This window comes from Rousettus aegyptiacus, unplaced genomic scaffold (genome assembly GCF_014176215.1).
Source record: "Rousettus aegyptiacus isolate mRouAeg1 unplaced genomic scaffold, mRouAeg1.p scaffold_m13_p_4, whole genome shotgun sequence".
Classification (NCBI taxonomy): domain Eukaryota; kingdom Metazoa; phylum Chordata; class Mammalia; order Chiroptera; family Pteropodidae; genus Rousettus; species Rousettus aegyptiacus.
This window is the reverse complement of record NW_023416307.1, coordinates 50,726,852-50,746,257: the sequence shown is the minus strand read 5'-3', so window position 1 is coordinate 50,746,257 and position 19,406 is coordinate 50,726,852. Positions and strand designations below refer to the sequence as shown.

Genomic DNA, 19,406 nt, shown 5'->3' with positions numbered 1-19,406 from the left:
TACATAGTACTTATTTACTATTTATTTCACTTATTTTTAGTGATTAGTTATATATTATTTATATGCCGTAACACTTTAAAAAATAACATTTGCTTATAACTTTTCCATTTTAACCTTGAGTGTTATTTCTAATTGTGATTTGGCAAGCTTAAGACTAAACTGGCATTTCGGAAAACCTTTTCTTTGGATATTCTTGTTTGAGTTGCTTAAGAAATTTTTGTTCCTCTTTAAAGGAAGAATGGAGTCAAAATCCTCTCCAAAGAAAATAGTTAGGACTTGATTCTGAGATTGGCTTTACTGTTTGTTGATGAAAATGATTCAGGTATAGATGGATTTTGCTTGTCCTTGACACTCAGGCCTGGTTCTTCCTTGGCATAGAGGGAGAAGCTTAAAAGACTTGCTTTTAATTATGGTGATTAAAGGAGAGCACTCTGTATACTTGCAGAAGTAGCCCTGCAAAGGGCTACTTTGAACCTAATACACTACAAAGGCCTGGCCTGTGCCCAGATAAGGGTCACATGTGATACCATCCAAAATAATTATTACCAAACAGGTTTAACCTAGGAAGGACTGACCTTAACTGGCTGAAGATGTGGTTAAAGAATGGGGAGGGGTATTAAATTTCTTGTGATCTGCTTACTTGCATCTAAAATTCAGGTGTGAATGGGTTACCATAGGTCCCCAACCTTTTTGGCTCTAGGGACCAGTTCTCTTATGAGAATCTAATACCTAATGATCTGAGGCGGAGCTGAGGTGGTGATGCTAGCACTGGGGAACAACAGCAAATACAGATGAAGCTTCTCTGGCTCGCCAGCCACTCACCTTCTTCCGTGCAGGCAGTTCCTAACAGGCCTCGGACTGGTCTAGGGGTTGGGGACCCCTGGATTAATCCAGTTGCTGTGTATGGGCTTCAACTGAACTTAGTATTTTAATTCTCTGAAAATGATAATTGTATCATTGGGATAAAGGATCCTATGAAGGTAAAGACACTGAACAGACTAGCTATGTAAATCAATTTTTTAAAAAAATTTACTTCTATAAGAACAGATACCAAATATAGATAGTTCAGTATATCTTAGAGTAAGAGCCACATAGTTTTTTTGTAGCTTTGGTGTCTCAGGGACATTTTATTGTGTGGGAAAAGTTCTTCGGGTTTTATGTAGATAAGTCGTTAGATCTGAATGCTTAAGGTTTCTAGGATTTCAGTGCTCTTAGTGTAATATTGGAATCAAAGCCCTAGGATGATAGGGTGCTTAGTTTCTGCTTTCAGGACTTATCATGATGTTCTTTGACAGTTAAGCTTGTAAGATAAATACAGAATGAATAAGAACACAGATATGCAGAGTAACTTGAGGAACCAGACTGGCTCGCAGGCCTGCAACATTTGATTGTAACTTGTTGGAATGTAAAAACTATCAGTCAGAACAAGTCAGATTACCCCTGAGGAAACATAGGAACTGGAGAGTCACTTAAGCAAAAGTTGGCAGTCAGTTGGCTTCTGCGATGGCTGTTTCACAGTATAACAATAAATGGCATTTTAAAAATCACTTAAGTCCTGTGTGCATCTTAGTTATCTTGAGATCTCTCAGGACTGGTATAGAATTAGAACAGGGGAATGGCAAACAAGTACATGAAAAGGTATTCCACATCACCAATCACTGGAGAAATCCAAATCAAAACCATAATGAGATGTCACCTCACACCTGTTAAAAGGGCTGTCATCAAAAAGGCAAGTGATAACAAGTATTGATGAGGATGTAGAGAAAAGGGGACCCTTGTGCACTGTTGGTAAGACTATATATAAATTGGTGTAGCCGCTATGGAAAACAGTATGGCGAGTCCTCAAAATATTTAAGATAGAACTGCTGTATGATCTAGCAATTCTTCTGGTGTATATCCAAAGGTAATAAAGTCACTATCTCAAAAAGATATCTGCATCAGTTTAAAAAAAGATATCTGCACCCTATGTTTATTGAAGCATTATTTACAGTAGCCAAGACATAGAAACATCCTATGTGACCACTGACAGATGAATGGATAAAGAAAATGTGATATGGACACACACACCAGTGGAATATTTTCATCCATAAAGAAGGAAATCTTGCCATTTGCAACAGCGTTGGATGGACCTTGAGGGCATTATGCTAAGTTAAATAAGTCAGACAGAGAAAGACAAATACTGTATGATCTTACTTATATGTGGAATCTACAAAACCCAAAGTCATAGAAACAGAGAACAGGTGCTTGCCAGAGGTGGAGGATGAGGGTGGGAGAAATGGACGAAGCCGGTCCAAAGGTACAAACTACCACTTATAAGTTTCTGAGAACGTAATGTACAGCATGGTGACTATAGTCAACAATGCCGTATTGTTTATTGGAAAGTTGCTAAGAGAGTAGATCTAAGAATTTCTCATCATAAGAAAAAAATTTGTAACAATGTGAATTGATGAATGTTACTAAACTTATTGCAGTAATCATTTTGCAACATATGCATATATCAAATCATTATGTTGTGTACCTGAAACTAATGTAATGTTTTATGACAATTATATCAATAAAAATGGGAAAAAAGGAAATAAATAGAACAGGGGAGTTTGGTGACTTAACTATTTAATGATCTGAGGTTAAGAAAGCCTGGTGTCTCCGAGTTTGAATAAATTCTTGGTCTCAAGGCTTTTAGAACAGACCAGAGTAAGATAGATACATCTGGCTTTCTCTTTTCAGATGATATTCCTATACCAGACCTAGCTTCATTCATTTTATTTTGTCTTCCTTTACTGTATTCATCTACTTGTTAAAAATGGCTCAGAAAATGTACAAAATATGAGAGGTTAATTATGAATACTGATAGAAAGGATTCCAATTCAGGACCTTCCCATCTCTGTAGGTATTTAAATGATTTAAAATAGTTACAGTGAAAGTTCCTTGAAGAAAGTATTACCATCTCATTACTCTCTTTGAAAAGAGAAAAGAACAATATTCTAATAAATTAAGAGGTGAAGTAAAGTGTCCAACATAATAATTGGGGGCCTAGGAGAAGTAGTTTGACATATTTCCTCATGTTTTCCTTATCCAGTTTGATTTATTACATCCAACTCTTTTCATTCAAATGCAGTGGTTTTGAGTTTTATTGGGTTGGAAGCTGTTGAGAAAATGCTAAGGATTTAAAAGAAACCTTGAAAATCATCGAGGGCAGCAGTTTTTAAACTTTTCCACCAAAGTGCTTTAGGTGGTCTAGGAGAATAAGCGAATAGTTGACTGATTTATGGGCATGTCCCAAAGTGACTTAGTGCAAACTTAAAACATTTTTTTCAGTTTTACCTTAAAAAATCATGAGGGAAAAATCCTGGGCTGTTTGTATTCTTATCCATAATATTTGTTTGCAAGTTTGTGTACTTAGTGCTGGAAATATTGTGAATAGAAAGTTGTTTTTTGGCTTTTTTTTGTTTGGCAGAAGATTTCCAGTTTTGAGCACATGTTCTCATCACTTTATATATTGCTCATGTGACATCATTGTCCAGAAAAGGATGGGTCGGTCATATTCTTAAAAACACGGTTATCAGCTACTTATGTGAGGATAGAATGATAGTAGACGAAGATCATCTTACATTTACGTTGCCATGTAAATGTGAGGGTAATTTTTAATCTTAGTGTTCTTTACAGCTTCAATCCTCAGAATTGGGTTTTATGCCCAACTAAAAAATTAATAGGGGAGAGAATGTTAGGATATGAGGCAGAAGGTTTCTTGCCTTAGACTTTTTTTGGTATGATCAAGTCCAAGTTAACTAACTATTGTTATAATTGATGCCCTTGTAGGAGGGAGCACTGGCAGTTGCTGGGTAATTTGAAGACTACTGTGGAGGGTTTAGTGTCAGCCAACAGCCCCAATGTCTGGTCCAAGTATGGTGGCCTGGAGCGACTTTGCAGGGACATGCAGAACATCCTCTATCATGGGCTCATCCATGACCAGGTATGTAGACTTATTCTTTTTTTGCCAGAGTGCCTGAATCACTTGTTAGAAAGAGACAGTTGCATTACGGTGTTAGCCGAGAGAAGATGATGGCCACTTACCTATGAGCCTTTGAGGGCAGGACTGTAATGTAATGATGGTGAGGAAGAGGATAAAGACAGTAATTATGACTTTGGGATTTTTCCTCTTAGGAGCATCCTAGGACGCATCTGAGAAATATTTATAGAGTATCGTCATTTTTAGAATATCCTATGAGCATCATTTTGTAGGCAACTGATTGATGTTTCTCAATGGTAGTTTTAGTTATACTTATATTTTTTTATTATAAACTTTATTGATATTGAGTTTCTTTTCTTTCATATCCTCAAACACTCTAATAAGCTTTGAGTATTGAAAATGAGCGGAATCTAATAACATTTCATGGGTTTTGCTTTATCTTTGGCAATTACTTCATTTTCAGTGTTTTAAGTAAGGTTTGGTCTGGATAAAATTGTCAAGTGAGTTACAGGGTCTAGTATCCTCCTATCTAGTATTTAAAAATCAGACCTCACAAATAGTACATAATCATGTGTTTCCAAACACCCATGATAAGGCCTACTATTTTTCCCTGGAACTCATTCCCCTGAGCCAGGCTTGTCTTTCTTTTTTTAACAGAATTTATTCTCAACTAGCAGTCTCATTGGAAAAGATCTAATGAACTAATTGATATTAAGGTATTCATAGTTGATAGGATTTACTGTAAAAATATGTATATATTACCTCTTAACAATATCTTTAAACCAGCATTCCTGTTGGATATTTTCAGAATTCAGTGGAAAAGTTGGTTTAGGTTAAAGTATCTTTATTTAGAGCAAGTTCTGAAAGTGAGACCTTCTCAAAAAGTTTTGAAGATAAGGGGAAATTTTTTTATTTTAAAGAGTTGAATTCTTAATGTTCACCATTATTAAAACACCATTTTAGGAATTTTGAGGCAACATTGTATAGTAGACTGACAGAAGTCTTTAGGATCAGACAGAACCTGGACTGAAATCCAGACATATCATTCAGGTCCTTGAGGGAAAACAATGTCATAATAGTTATAATTATAGCTTTTGAGTCAGACTGCTCATATTTTAATCCCTGCTTTACCATTATGTGGTATTGGGTAAATTATATAACTCTTTGTGCCTCTGTTTCCTTATTTGTAAAATGAGATAACATTGGTGTGTACCTCACAGAATTATTGTGAGAATTAAATGAGATAGTACATGAAAAGCTTTAGAAAAAATAGTAAGTTATCAGTCTTAACTATTAGATAACATTACCTAACTTTATAAAGCCTTGATTTTCTCACTTATAAAAATGAGGATAATATTATTTATATTATAATGTTTGATGGAAAGATAAAATAAAATAGCATGCAAATTTGCCCACTGAAGTTCATGGCAAGTAGGGAGTAATTAACAAATGTTCCTTTTATTTTTTTAACTTTAAAGTTACATGTAGTCCTATGAAAAAAATAATTATAAACATTGGAATTTACAGAACAAATAAGTTAACCCACAGCAGTGATTTCTACCCTTACCACTAGTCATCTTAGTACTAAAGTTTAAGTAAAATGACATCCATGTTACCAAATCCAATAACATTTCTCCTTTGAACACTTCTTATGCTCTTTACTGTTGACCATCATCAGACCTTAATGTGTTTGGCATTATTATCTTCCGATGTCATAGATACCTTCTCCTACCTCTGTGGCCACTACTTAGTATCTTTCCCTTGAATCTCTTTCTTTTAGATTGTAGTTTTTAACGGGGTTCTGCCCTGTGTCCTTATCTCTTCTTACTTTGTGCATTTTCTGAAACAGTTTAATTCACTTGCATTGTTTTAACTATCACCTGTGTACTAATACCCCAGCTCAGACATAGCTGCAGAACTCCAGATCCACAAGACTAGCTGTTTGTTATACATTATCATCCGACTCTCTGTCCTATAGGCCAAGCACAACATGATCCAAAACAAACTTATTTTCTCTTATGACATTGTCCTTCCCCCGCCCCCATTTTTTAAATACTAATTTGTGGCATTTTAAATAGTAATTCTCAAGTTAGAAACTTGAGAATTATGCCAACATGTTTTACAAAAACTCAATACAGGTTTCCCAGGCTGATGACCAAAATAACTACCAGATTAGTGACACTGCCTTCTGGTGGTTAAAAGTACCTGTGTCTCAATGGGAAAAGGGTTCTATTACCAGTATTACATTGTCATCTACAGTACTTAACCATATTACAAAACAGGATTACCATCTGTGCCAGAAAGAGAAAATGTGTCATGATGAAATAGTAAAGTCAATGAAATTCTCAAATGCAAGATGCTTGGTAAGTGCAAAATAATATTAACATGCCTTGTTATATTTGTTTAAAATGATGATATCTATGAAGGCACCTGGTCATCAGAATGAAAAATATTAAAGTATATGGTCATTTGCAAAATAGTAGTTGTATTATTAATAGTGAAAGAGCAAACCAGGCAGATCTCTCATACACACATACACGCACACACAGTTTAGCAACTGCAGGCCGTAGTGGAAAGAATCGAAAACAAAAGGTTCATATCCATTTCACCGCTGTTCTGTTCTGCCTTGTAAAGACCTAAAAATTGAAGTCTGTGTCAAGGACTTGTTTTTTTCTTTCATTTCCTCCCTAAAGATTAAGGCTTTCAAAGGTCTTGCTGCTTCGTCATCAAGAAGCTATTCTGGGTGTTGTGCCCTGGAGAGGGGGAAGGGAGACCATGATTCATGCTGGTCCTTTCTTCTCTGCTTTCATAAGGATGTGTTAGGGAATGTGAACTGTATTTTTTTTTTTTTTTAAATCAGAGCCTTAGGAAAACTATAACATCATGACCAAATTCTTAGAGAGATTTCATTTTCCCTGAGAGCGTGTATCTGAGCTATATTTTAGTCTTTTCATAAGGCAAGGCATGTTTAATAACCACTTTTCTGCTGCTTAGAAATGTGGAGACACATTTATTTAATTGGTATCGTACTGAGAAATGTTCACTGTTTATATTTTTTCATATTTTTTGCTATTATAAAAAATGCTGAACATTTATGCCTTTTAAAATTTTACATAGAGAAATTTAAAATCTGTGCCTCTATTTGTTCCTTTTTGATATATACTTGTGATTTTATACATTGAAAAAAATTTTTTCTATTCAGAAATTTAATATCCTTACATATTTTTGCTCTGACAAGATTTATACGTTTCTTTGTCCTCCTCCTCTTCCCCTCCCCCTTTCTTTTCCCTTCTCCCTTCTCCCCTTCCTCTTCCTTCTCCTTTTCCTCCTTTTTCCTTCCCTCCCCCTTTCAGCCTAGCTGGAATTTATTTTGGTATATAGTTTGTGGAGAATGCCTAAATCGATCTATTTCTAATTTGGCCAATTTTCCCAACAGTGTTGGTTGAATAATCTATTTCTTTTCCATTTTTTTTAAAATAAAAAAGTAGCTTATTGAAGGGCATTAGTGAGCCTAAAATTTTTTTTAATAGACTTTATTTTTTTAGAAGAGTTTTAGGTTCTCTCAGGAAACTGAGTGGAAGTTACAAAAATTTCTCACAAACGCCCTGCCTTCACTCATGCATAGCCTTTCTCATTATCAGCATTCCTCACCAGAATGATACATTTATTACAACTGAATCTGCATTGACACGTCATTATCACCCAAAGTCCCTAATTTATATTAGGCTTCATTCGTGGTTTTATACGTTCTGTGGTTTGGACAAATGTGTAATGACATGTATCTACCATTACAGTAGCATACACAGTAGTTTGCCCTAAAAATCCTCTGTGTTCTATCTACTAATCCTCCCCACCATATACCCTACCCTCAACCTCTGGCAACCACTCATCTTTTTACTGTCTCCATAGTTTTCCCTTTTCCAGAATGTCATATAGTTGGAATCATAAGGTATATAGCCTTTTCAGATTGACTTCTTTTATTTAGTAATATGCTTTTAAGTTTCTTCCATGTGTTTTGTACATCATGATAGCTTATTTCTTTTTACTGCTGAATAATATTTTACTGTCTGGATGTATCACAGTTTATTTATCCATTCACCTACTGAGGGACATCTTTCTTGCTTCCAGGTTTTGGTAATTGTGAATAAAACTGCTATAAACATTGTGTGTTGGTTTTCGTGTGTACCTACGTTTGGAGTACATAGCAAGGGATGTGATTGTTTGGCCATATGGTAAGAGTGTGTTTAGTTTTGTCAGGAACTGCCAAACTGTCTTCTAGAGTGGCTGTACCATTTTATATTGCTACCAACAGTGACTAAGTTCCTTTTGCTCCAAATTCTTGCCAGCATTTGATGTTGGCATTGTTCTGGATTGTGGCCATTCTAATAGGTATCTAGTGGTATTGTGTTGTTTTAATTTGTATTTCTTTGATGACGTAAGATGTGATGCATCTTTTCATGTGTTTATTTGCCATCTATATACCATCTTTGGCGGGGTGTTTATTAAGGTCTTTGACCCATTTTTAAAATCAGATTATTTGTTTTCTCATTGTTGAATTTTAAGTGTCCTTTGTATATTTGGATAATAGTCTTTCCTTTATCAGATTTGTCTTTTGCAGATATTTTCTCCCAGTCTGTGGCTTGTCTTCTCATTCCCCTGACATTGTCACAGAGCAGAAAATGAAGTCCAGCTTATCAGTTCATTTTAATGAAATCCACCTTATTAATCCTTTCTTTTGTAGATTATGTCTTCGGTTTGTATTTGGAAAAACATCACCATACCCAAGGTCATCTAGATTTTCTTTTATGTTATTTTCTAGTTTTGTATTTTACATTTAGTTCTGTAATTCATTTTGAGTTAATTTTTGTGAAGGGTGCAAGGTCTGTGTCTAGATTCATTTTTTTGTATGTGGATGTCCATAGTTTTAGCACCATTTGTTGAAAAGACTCCCTTTGCTCTTTTTTTCAAAGATCAGTTGACTTTCTGTGTGTGTGCGCGCGCGCGCGTGTGTATTTGTTATGGTGACATTGGTTAATGAAATCCAGTAAGTTTCAGGTGTACAATTCAGTTGACTATATTTATGTGGGTCTATTTCTGGGCTCTCTGTTCCGTTTCACTAATCTATTTGTTCTTTTGCCAATACCACACTGTCTTGATTACTGTAGCTTTATAGTAAGTTTTGAAGTCAGACAGTGTCTGTCTTTTTTGAAGAAAAACTTCATTCTTTTGTTCTTCTCCTTCAATATTGTGTTAGCTAATAGGTCTTTTCCATTTTCATAGAAACTTTAGAATCAGTTTGTTGATATCCACAAAATAACTCGCTGCAATTTTGTTTGGGATTGTATTGAATCTATAGATCAAATTGGGAAGAACTGACATCTTGACAATATTGAGTCTTCCTGTCTGTGAACATAGATTATCTCTCTTTTTAGCTCTTTGGTATTCTTCATTAGAGTTTTATAGTTTTCCTCATATAGATATCTTGTACATATTTTGTTAGATCTGTACCTGACTATTTCATTTTTGGGTGTGCAAATGTAAACGGTAATGTGTTTTTAATTTCGAATTCCATTTGTTCATTGCTGATATATAGAGAAGTGTTTGACTTTTGTATATTAACCTTGTATCCTACAACCTTGCTATAATCACTTATTAGTTCCAGGAGGTAGAGGGGTGTGTGTGTGTGTGTGAGAGAGAGAGAAAGTTCTTTTGAATTTTTCTACTTAGACAGTCATGTCATCTGTGAACAAAGATAGCTCTTCCTTCCCAATCTATATACCTTTTTTGTTTTTTTTGTGTTATGAATTTGCTTGAACTTTAGTATGATGTTAAAAAGTAGTGGTGAGAAGGGACATTTGCCTTGTTTTTGATTGTAGTGGAAAAGCTTTGAGCTTCTCACCATTAGTATGATGATCGCTATAGGTGTTTATCAACTTGAGGGAGTTCTCCTCTATTCCTAGTTTTTTGAGAGTTTTTATCATAAATGAGTGTTATATTTTGTTAAATCTTTTGTGTGTGTGTGTGTGTGTGTGTGTATCTATTAATATAATCAAGTGGTTTTTCTTCTTTAACCTTTGATGTGATGGATTACAGCAGTTGATTTTAGAATGTTGAACCAGCATTGTGTACCTGGTATAAATCCCATTTGGTTGTGGTATATAATTCTTTTTATGTAGTATTAGATTTGGTTTGCTAATATTTGTTGAGGATTTTTGCATCTATGTTTATGAGAGATATTGTTCCATAGTTTTCTTGTCTTTTTCTGGTTTTCTGGCCTCAGAATGATTTGGGAAGTATTTCTTCTGCTTCTATCTTCTGAAAGAGATTTTAGAGAATTAGTATAATTTCTTCCTTAAATGTTTGGTAGAATTCACCAGTGAACCCATCTATGCCTGGTGTTTCCTGTTTTAGAAGGTTATTAATTGTTGATTGAATTTTTTAAATAGATATAGGCCTACTCAGATATCTCTTCTTCATGAGTTTCGGCAGATTATGTGTCTTAAGGAATTGGTCCATTTCACCTAGGTTATCAACTTGGTGAGCATAGACTTGTTTATAGTGTTCCTCTGTAGTGTCCATGGGATCTATAGTGATGTCCCCGTATTTCATTTTTATTTTAGCCTAAATTTTTTTCTGAAGAAAGGAAACCAAGTTTAGATGCTATTTAGTTAGACATGACAGGTAGGAGACATATTGGAGTTGATATCTCACTGCTGCGCATTCCTGGCCACTAAATATCCACTAAGCTACAGAACAGAGACCAGAAACTGCCACATTGCTGCCAAAATACTAAAGACTTTCATGACTGTAATTGGCAAAATAGCCTGTTCATCTAACATTTTTGATTCTCACTCCCTCCCTTCCAGTCTAGGTGAGAGGTCCATTGACTTTTGAGATGCTTCTTGGATCATGTATGAAGTTCTAATATATTTTAAGATCTCTTTCTAGGCTATTTTGTTGTATCGATTGGTCTGTCTCATAATACTTGTGCTAGTTCTATATTTTTTTAATTATTTAGATTTGAATTTAACCCATGCCCAGTAGTCTCAGAAAAGATTCTCAAAAGAAAAAATTAGGTTTTCATGATACAAACTTTTTGTTATGCTCAGGCCAGTTCTATGTGAGACTATGTTATCTAAGACTGAATATTTCTTTGACTGTAAATATAGCCCTTTCCTGACTTAGGCAGCATGGGAAAAAGGTCTTTTTTAAATTGATTTTGCAGTAAGAATTGAAGATATCTATATCTGACTTTTAGCAAATAACTATTCACTAGTTTTAAGAATTACCTTCTAGGGAGAGAGAGAAAAAAATGGTATAGATGATAGAGGCTCTGTTCATCCCTCTTGTGACCAAATCAAAATTGTGATAGAAACAAGGAGCGAACAGAAAGGAAAATTGCTTGGGACCTAGATGAAGAAGCCCTACATCTAAAGAGATAAATAAGAAATCACCCTGCAATGGGAGGAGGTAGGACAGGGCGAGAATGTGAGGCTGCCCAGTCTGAGCGCCTGAGTGTGACAGAGTCCATAGTAGCGCACAGCAGCTGGCAGCTGCAGATGCCTCTTAAAGGGACCGTGTCCACAAGCGGACATTTACAGTGGCGGACCCGCTTGCTCTGGGCACCAGTGCCGGGTGGGCTGCACAGGAGGCATCACTTACTGGGGGACACTGAGTTGTAGGAGTAAGGGCCAGAGGCAAGACTCGCTCTGTACAGAAGTGCCGGCGGTATCCATTGTTCCTCTTTTGAGCCCTCCCTTCCCAGCGTACAGACTCAGCGCCGCCATAGCAGAGACATCATCAAACTAGATAACAAAGGTCATGCTACCTGTAGGATTCACTGAAAGTCCACTTCCCCCAACTCGCGGCCCCACCCAGGCCACATCCAGGTGTATCCTTGGCGAGTCAGGTGCCTCTTGCTGAGCAGCGCCTAGACTTACACTGCTAGCAACTGACTGTGGTTTCTGGCATGGCCTTTTAAGGAAACTATAAGCATAGCATCTGTGGATTGCTTGCTGATTCTTAACAGATGGCCCTTGAGGGGCATAGGCTTGGGCTAAGTTTGGCCTGCAGCTGAACCCCTCTCAGGACTGCCACTGGACACCTACCTCACAAAGTCACACCAATAAGACCATGAGACTTAAGAGCTTTGTTTAGTACATAGAAACAGACACATAAATGAAGAACACATTATCTGAGATGAAAAGTATATTAAGTGGAATAAACAGAGTGAATAAAGAAGAGGATCAAATGACCTATAAAGAGGCTGGGGAAGCCAAGGACACTCAATCAGAATGGTAAGATAAAAGAAGTCAAGACTATGATAATAATTTAAGGAGCCTATGGGACACTATTAAATGTAAAACTATCCATTGTCATAGGGGTACCAGAAGGGAAACAATACCTAGAAGAGCTATTGGAGAATAATGATGGAAATCTCTCTTAACCTGGTGAAGGAAATAGACATACAATCCCAGGAAGCTCAGAGTCCCCAAAACTAGGAACCCAAAGAGGCCCACACCAAGGCACATCATAATTAAAATGCCAAAAGTTAAATACAAAGAGAGAATCTTAAAAGCAGCAAGAGAAAAGTAGTTACCTACAGGGGAGCACCCATAAAACTGGCAGCTGATTTCTCAAAAGTTACTATGCAGGGCAGAAGGGCTTGGCACAAAATATTCAAAGTGATGAAAACACAGGATCTACAACCACGAATACTTTATCCAGCAAAGCTATCATTTAGAGTCAAAGAACAGATAAAGAGTTTCCCAGACAAAAATAGCTAAGGGAATTTATCTACACCAAACCAGTATTACAGAAATGTTGAAGGGACTTCTTTAAGAAGAAACAACATATATCAAAAACATGAATAAAGAATGGTAATGACTACATTCCTACCAACAAGTACCTCAAATGGAAAAGAATTTAATGCTCCAACCAAAAGATAAAGTGGTTGAATGGATAAGAAAACAAGACCCCTACATATGCTGTCTACAAGGGACTCACTTCAAATTAAAAGGCACACACAGACTAAAAGGAAGGGGATGAAAAAAGATATTGCCTCGATGTACCTAGAGCGTATTACACTGAATGAAATGGGTTGGATAAAGACAAATATCACATGATTTCACATATATGTGGTATCTGAAGTACAAAATCAACAACAACAACAACAAACGCAGAAATAAACTCACAGATACAAGAATATTTTGAGAGCTACTAGATGGGAGGGGAGTTGGGGGATGGCAAAAAAAAAGGCAAAGAGATTAAGAGGTACAAAAGGAGAGTTGCAGAATAGACATGGAGATGTAGAGTGTAGCATGGGGAAGATGATTAATAATGTTGTAACGAATATGTAAAGGGAAAGAGAGGAACTGGATTTAGTGGGGTGATTGCTTTGTGAGTTATGTGGATCTCTGATCACTATGCTGTACTACTGAAATTCGTATATTATTGTATGCCAAGTATAATTGAAAAAAAACTCATTGAATTGTACAATGTAAATACAAGCGACTAATTGTCTATTATATTCCAATAAAGCTGAGGAAAAAAAAGAGAATTACCTTCTAAGAAACTGAATGATGGAGACATGTAAAAAACAGATTTTCACGGTATCACCTTCTGTATTATATATATATGTATTCCTTGTTCCAAAGAACAATTAAAATAATTTTAAACACTTATCCTTTAAAAAGGTGAATATGTATATATGTATTTCGTTGATTGCTTCTGAGAACCTTTGTTCAGGCGAGAGAAAGTTATGCTTTTTTTCTCTCTCTCTCTCTCTCTTTGAATGTCAACACTAGAACTAAATCTGATTCAAAATGGTAGTGATTTGTTCACCATATGTGTTCCCTCTGCAGGTGTGTTGCCGCCAAGCCAACTACTGGCAGTTCGTGAAAGACATCCGCTGGCTCAGTCCCCACTCAGCCCTTCATGTGGAGAAGGTAAGAAGTGAAGGTAACCACAAGGCTTTGTTGTTTGTTGTTCTATCTGAAGAGTCTGCTAGGCTAGAAGGATGATGTGTCAAGTTTCCTGTTAACTGAGGAGAGGAAGTTATGCATGGAGGACTGATTTGGAGGGGGAAATTATTTGCTTTACAAAATAAGCCTCGCAAACCTATTGCTCTAGGCCCCTTTTTTTTTCATCTGGGGACGGAGTAAAAAGGTTGTGTTATTTTCAAAAGATCTGCATATATGGGACCAGAGTGAAGCTGTTCAAGATCCAGGGCAAATGGCAAAAGGTTCCCTGAAGTGGTTAGGGAACTGGGACTGAAATGCTGATAACTTTGAGAAGAGGATGCACCAGTTAGAAAGAAATGTGAGGTTTCTGAAAGCTATCGTCAAATGGAGCCAGACACATTTCTAACAGCTTTGGCTACCACTGTAGCACTCTACTCTTCTGCTCTCTCAGCTCAGCATAGCACCGCAGATTTCCAGTCAGGGAAATAGAGTCAGAGGAGATTAGGTGACTTGGCCAGTGTTATACAGCTAGTTCCAGATCATTCACTGCCAAATTTATGTATCTATTTATTTAACGTTTTATCGTTGAAAATTTTAAATATATAACAGAATTAAAGAGAATAGTGTAATGAACCCCAAAATATCCGTCACCCATCTTTAATACTTATTGGTTCATGGCCAGTCTTATTTCATGTATACCCCACTCACTGCTGGATTCATTGCTGAGATGATGTCAGGAAAAATAATTTGTTTATAAATGATCAAGGAACCAAATAACAAGGTGCCACACTAGCCATTTTTTGTGAGAAAAGGTGAGCCCATTGATCTTCTTATGTAGATTTTTTTGGTCCTCGTTTTATTTTTCCCATCAAACCCCCCTCTAACTTCCTTTTCTAAAATATATTGCTGTAGTCATTTCCTCTTAGAAGCTGCCTGAAATTGCAGTTTGTTGCACTGATCCTGGGATACTGAGACCTTGCTTTCAGAAATAGCTAAGTAGAAGGAGATTCCAAATAGAGAATGCTATGACTAGAGCCAAAAAGAGGTGCTCAGATGGCTTCTTTTTGGTGAAGAATCTTTTGGTGGCACTTTTTCTAAATCCTTTCCTCCAGGTTTTTTTTTTTTTTTTTTGCATTCTTTTATGAAGGCCACCTGAAATAGAGGACTCTGTGAGAGAAGGCAAGAGGTCAAGTTTACCCTTCCTCTAAATACCCCAAAATAGATGCCTCTTTGGAGTTAGAACGAAAAGAGACAGATGTAGCTGCTTAGTCCCTCTCCAGTGGCCCAGTTTAGCAACAAGGCTATTAATCCCTTCCTTCCCTCTCCTTCCTCACCTAACCTCTAGATGCTAGCTGGAGGAAACGTATCTCTGATTTGCTTCCTTTTAACCTGTCTCTATTTAGTTCTCAGATCATTAGGTCTCAGTCTTGCTGTATCTACCAGTATACATGTTTCAACTTATCCTTTTTTGCCTCTAGTTCATCAACCTGCATGAGAATGGCCAGAGCAGCACTGATGGTGTGAGTGAGCATGTCATTGCAGAGCTGTGGCTGCAGCATAGCTTGCAGTGCCACTGTCTCTCAGCCCAGCTCCGACCTCTGCTCGGGGATAGACAGTATATCAGAAAATTCTACACAGGTAAGTAGAGGTCACTTAGCCAGGTTGTTTCATATACTTCCTCATTGTTTTCCATTTTACTCTTCCTTTATAGACTCACTCTTACCCCGGGGTGTCATACTTTTACTTGATTCCATAGAGGTTCCAGTCAGAAACACATAGCTAGTCTTCTCTTTTACTTTCCACATAATACACAAACTTTATTTCCCTATTTCCATATACACAAACCAATAAGAATAACTATTTACTGAGTTTCTATATTTCAATCACTGCTATATACTCTTTATACATATACTTTTAACAACAGCCCTGAGAGTTGGGTATTAATATCCCTGTTTTCCAATCAGGGAGGCAAAGCTCAAGAAGGTTAGTAACTTGGCTAAAGTCACCCACATCCAGGATTCAAATATGGGTCTTCCTGACTTTGAAGCCTCTTGTCCTGGCCTCTGCTATACTGCACATGACTGAGACTCTTCTGCACTTTATTTGTACCCGGCTCCCTTTCTCTCTACAGTGGCGTGATTCTTCTCAAGTCATTTTCACCTTTTCTCTCTCTCCTTCCCTGAGCTGCTTCCAGGGTCATACAGGGAAGATAAAATTCTCCCTACTGGGCTCCATCACTGTGATAGCTTTTCTCTCCCCAGATACTGCTTTCCTGCTAAGCGATGCCCACGTCACGGCCATGCTCCAATGCCTAGAAGCAGTGGAACAGAACAACCCCCGCCTTCTGGCTCAGATCGATGCATCTATGGTAAAGGGGGCAAGAAATTATCTGTGTCTGTGCTGGCCTCCTAGACCTCACCAGGATGTAACCCTCCATAGCCAGCTACTTCTTCACTTAGGCAGTTGTGAACTGAAAGGCTTTACTTTAAAAAAAAAAATACTTAGAGAAGAAGGGGAGGTACATTTAAGTACCTATTAAAGTAAAAAGTCTGAGCTTAGGTCTCTTTGAGGTGGGAAGAGTCTGTTTCTTTAAACCAACAGTCCCTAATCTTTTTGGTACCAGGAACCAGTGCTCCTATGAGAATCTAAAGCCTGATGGTCTGAGGTGGAGCTGAGGCAGTGATGCTAGTGCTGGGGAGCGGCTGCAAATTCAGATGAAGCTTCTCTCACTCCCCCGCCACTCACCTTCTGGTCTGTGGCCCAGTTCCTAACAGGCCACGGACCGGTACCAGTCCGCAGATCAGTGGTTGGGGACTCCTGCTTAAACGTTTTTTAAATCCTTAGTCTGAGTAAGGGCAGGGTTGCCAAAAGAGCTGGAGAGAAGAAGAATGATTTTGATAAGGAGTAGAATTTATAACATCGGACATAGTATGGACTAGTGTTGTGCTGGATCATTTTTGTCCTTGAAATATAAAGAGAATTTTTTTGGTTGATGTTGCTTATTATTAACTCTCCAATTCCCTCACTTCATTACTAATATCAGTGCTTTGTTCAGGTAGAATGGAATCACAGTCCCTACTCCTTTTAGGGAGAGATCCCCTATCCTGATTTAAAAATTTTTATTCTTAGTTACCATCTATTGATTACTTTGTATGCGTCAGACATAGTGCTATGCATAATTCATGCATCATGTCATTTAATTCTCACAACTCCATAAGGTAGGAGGCCACTGAGGGACAGAGTAGATAGGTCGCTTGCCCAAAGTTTGGACCAAATAGCTTTTAAGTAATAGGGCATGGATTTGAATTACAGTGTGACTTCTGACTCCATGTGCATAGTCTTAAGCACTTTGGTTTGGTCATCTAGGATTCCCGTGGCAGAAGCTGTGGTATGTGGTAGGACTTTGAGGTTTCAAAGTTGTGTCATCTACTTGGGAGTAGCTATGTTGTGTCTATAGGCTCTGGCTGCAGTCCAAGCTGGCTGCCAAAGGCTGGCTTCTATCAGTGTTTCTGTAGTGCCGAGTGCCCCTCCTCAGAGGGCCTTTATCCTTAACTCTGACATTTTTTTTTTTATAGTTTGCCAGAAAGCATGAGAGTCCGCTGCTGGTGACAAAGAGCCAGAGCCTGACAGCTCTGCCTGGTTCCACATACACCCCTCCAACCAGCCATGCTCAGCATTCCTACTTTGGGTCCTTCTCTAGCCTCCAGCAATCCGTACCCAACCATGGACCAGGTATGGGGGCAGTATGGGGTAGTCGTGACATGTATCTTCAGCCTTGGAAAGCAGAGGACTTTGTGGGTGCCCACAGGCTGGATATAGATAGAGCCTTGGGTTGATGCAGTTTGCCAAACTTCATGTCTTAATAATGGACATCTTTAAAAGGTATATAGCAATGAACCTAAGATAATTCAGTGGAATCATTAAAGAAACAGAGGAAAGAGATGTTTTTAGATTCCCTTGGGTTTCTAATCTACATTGCCAAAGAGACATTCCAGCAATAATAGCTAACATTTATTGAATGCCTACCATGTCCCAGGCTCTGTTGTAATCCATTTATATGTATCATCTCATTTAATCCTCAAGATAGTCCCTGTAGGGTAGGTGTTATTATCTGCTTGTTTTACAGATGAGGAATGCATACTAATAAGCCATGAAGCCACTGTGTCAAGAACTCATGCTCTTAGCTTAGCTGCTTCTAAGTAATTTTTTCCTTATTTCAATGACTTACCTCTTCTGATGTGACACCATGAACCCTGGGCACCCAGTAATGATACAGGGAGTTTGATCCTTAGTTGTGGAAAAGCCCTTTATATACCAAAGGCTTCCAGTTCACCTTTCCCTCCCCTTTCTGTTTATATCCTAGAAAGAAGATCTACTTCCTTTTCACTCTCTGGCCCATCCCGGAGACCTCAAGAAAGCAGAGCGGATGTCTCCTCAGCAGAGGATCAAACCATCCAAGCCCCTCTGCTTCCAATCTCTGTGTTAGCCAGGGATTCCCCCTCAACCCCAAATGAGATGAGCTCCAGCACTCCGACCAGCCCCGTAGAATCATCATGGGTTAGCAGCCAGAATGATTCCCCAAGTGATGCCAGTGAGGGGCCTGAGTACTTGGCCATTGGCAATCTGGACTCCCGAGGCCGCACCACCAGCTGTCAGAGTCACAGCAGCAATGCTGAGAGCAGCAGCTCCAATTTATTCTCCTCCAGCAGTTCCCAGAAAGCAGATTCTGCTGCTTCTTCCCTAGTGGACCAAGAGGGAGGTGGGCAGAGCCAGCTGTCCAGTGTCCTTCGCAGGTCCAGCTTCTCAGAGGGGCAGACACTCACTGTCACCAGTGGAACAAAAAAGAACCATACTCGCTCCCACTCGGACACCAACATTGTCTCCAGAGGAGCCCCAGGTAAATGATAATCACCAGCCTCTAATTAGTAAGGTGGCCTCCTGAATTTAGGGACAGTTTTTTATTAAGGGTCTTCAAATGACAGAGAAGTTATGTTTTGGATGACATGATGGCATCCTACTTACAACAAAAGAGAGAAGTTAGTAATATAATATGGATAACCAAGGAATCTCTCTGAGAATATTTGTTTGTTCTTTTATGCATTGCTAAATAGTAAATGCTTTCCTGTATTCTTTTACTAGTTCTTTAGCATTAGAGCAGAGTGTGACTCATCAGAGTTCAAGTTTTAAATGTATCTTTCAGACACGGGAAATAATAATAAGTTTTTAAAATAACCCTGTTAAATTCTTCCCTTTCCTGTGATTCCTGAGAAGTTTGATCAGGATGTGTTACCAATATGAGAAAGGCAAAGTGATATTAGGGTTTCCTCTTTAAAACTACAGATATAGTGAATGTGGGGCGATGAAACCTAGTAAGCAAGTAGGTGGGGCTGACTATGTATAGCTAATTCAGGTTGAAAGGCAGGTAAGGAGGCCCTGGCCACTGACACCTTCCTCACACAAACACCAGCTGCTAGTAG

General features: G+C 38.0%; 1 protein-coding gene across 10 annotated transcripts in view; it reads left to right on the top strand.

Annotated features, from left to right (window-relative positions):
* Nucleotides 1–19,406, top strand: part of RUBCN (rubicon autophagy regulator) — a 55,754-nt gene that overhangs the window by 14,295 nt on the left and 22,053 nt on the right. For all 10 annotated transcript variants that reach the window (XM_016135225.2, XM_036219042.1, XM_016135220.2 and 7 more), the window contains exons 2-7: nt 3,817–3,970; nt 13,831–13,914; nt 15,408–15,567; nt 16,191–16,297; nt 17,505–17,661; nt 18,293–18,826. In XM_016135225.2, coding sequence (XP_015990711.2) covers nt 3,932–3,970; nt 13,831–13,914; nt 15,408–15,567; nt 16,191–16,297; nt 17,505–17,661; nt 18,293–18,826 — 1,081 coding nt within the window. In that variant the 5' untranslated portion in view covers nt 3,817–3,931. The remainder of the gene's footprint in view (nt 1–3,816; nt 3,971–13,830; nt 13,915–15,407; nt 15,568–16,190; nt 16,298–17,504; nt 17,662–18,292; nt 18,827–19,406) is intronic.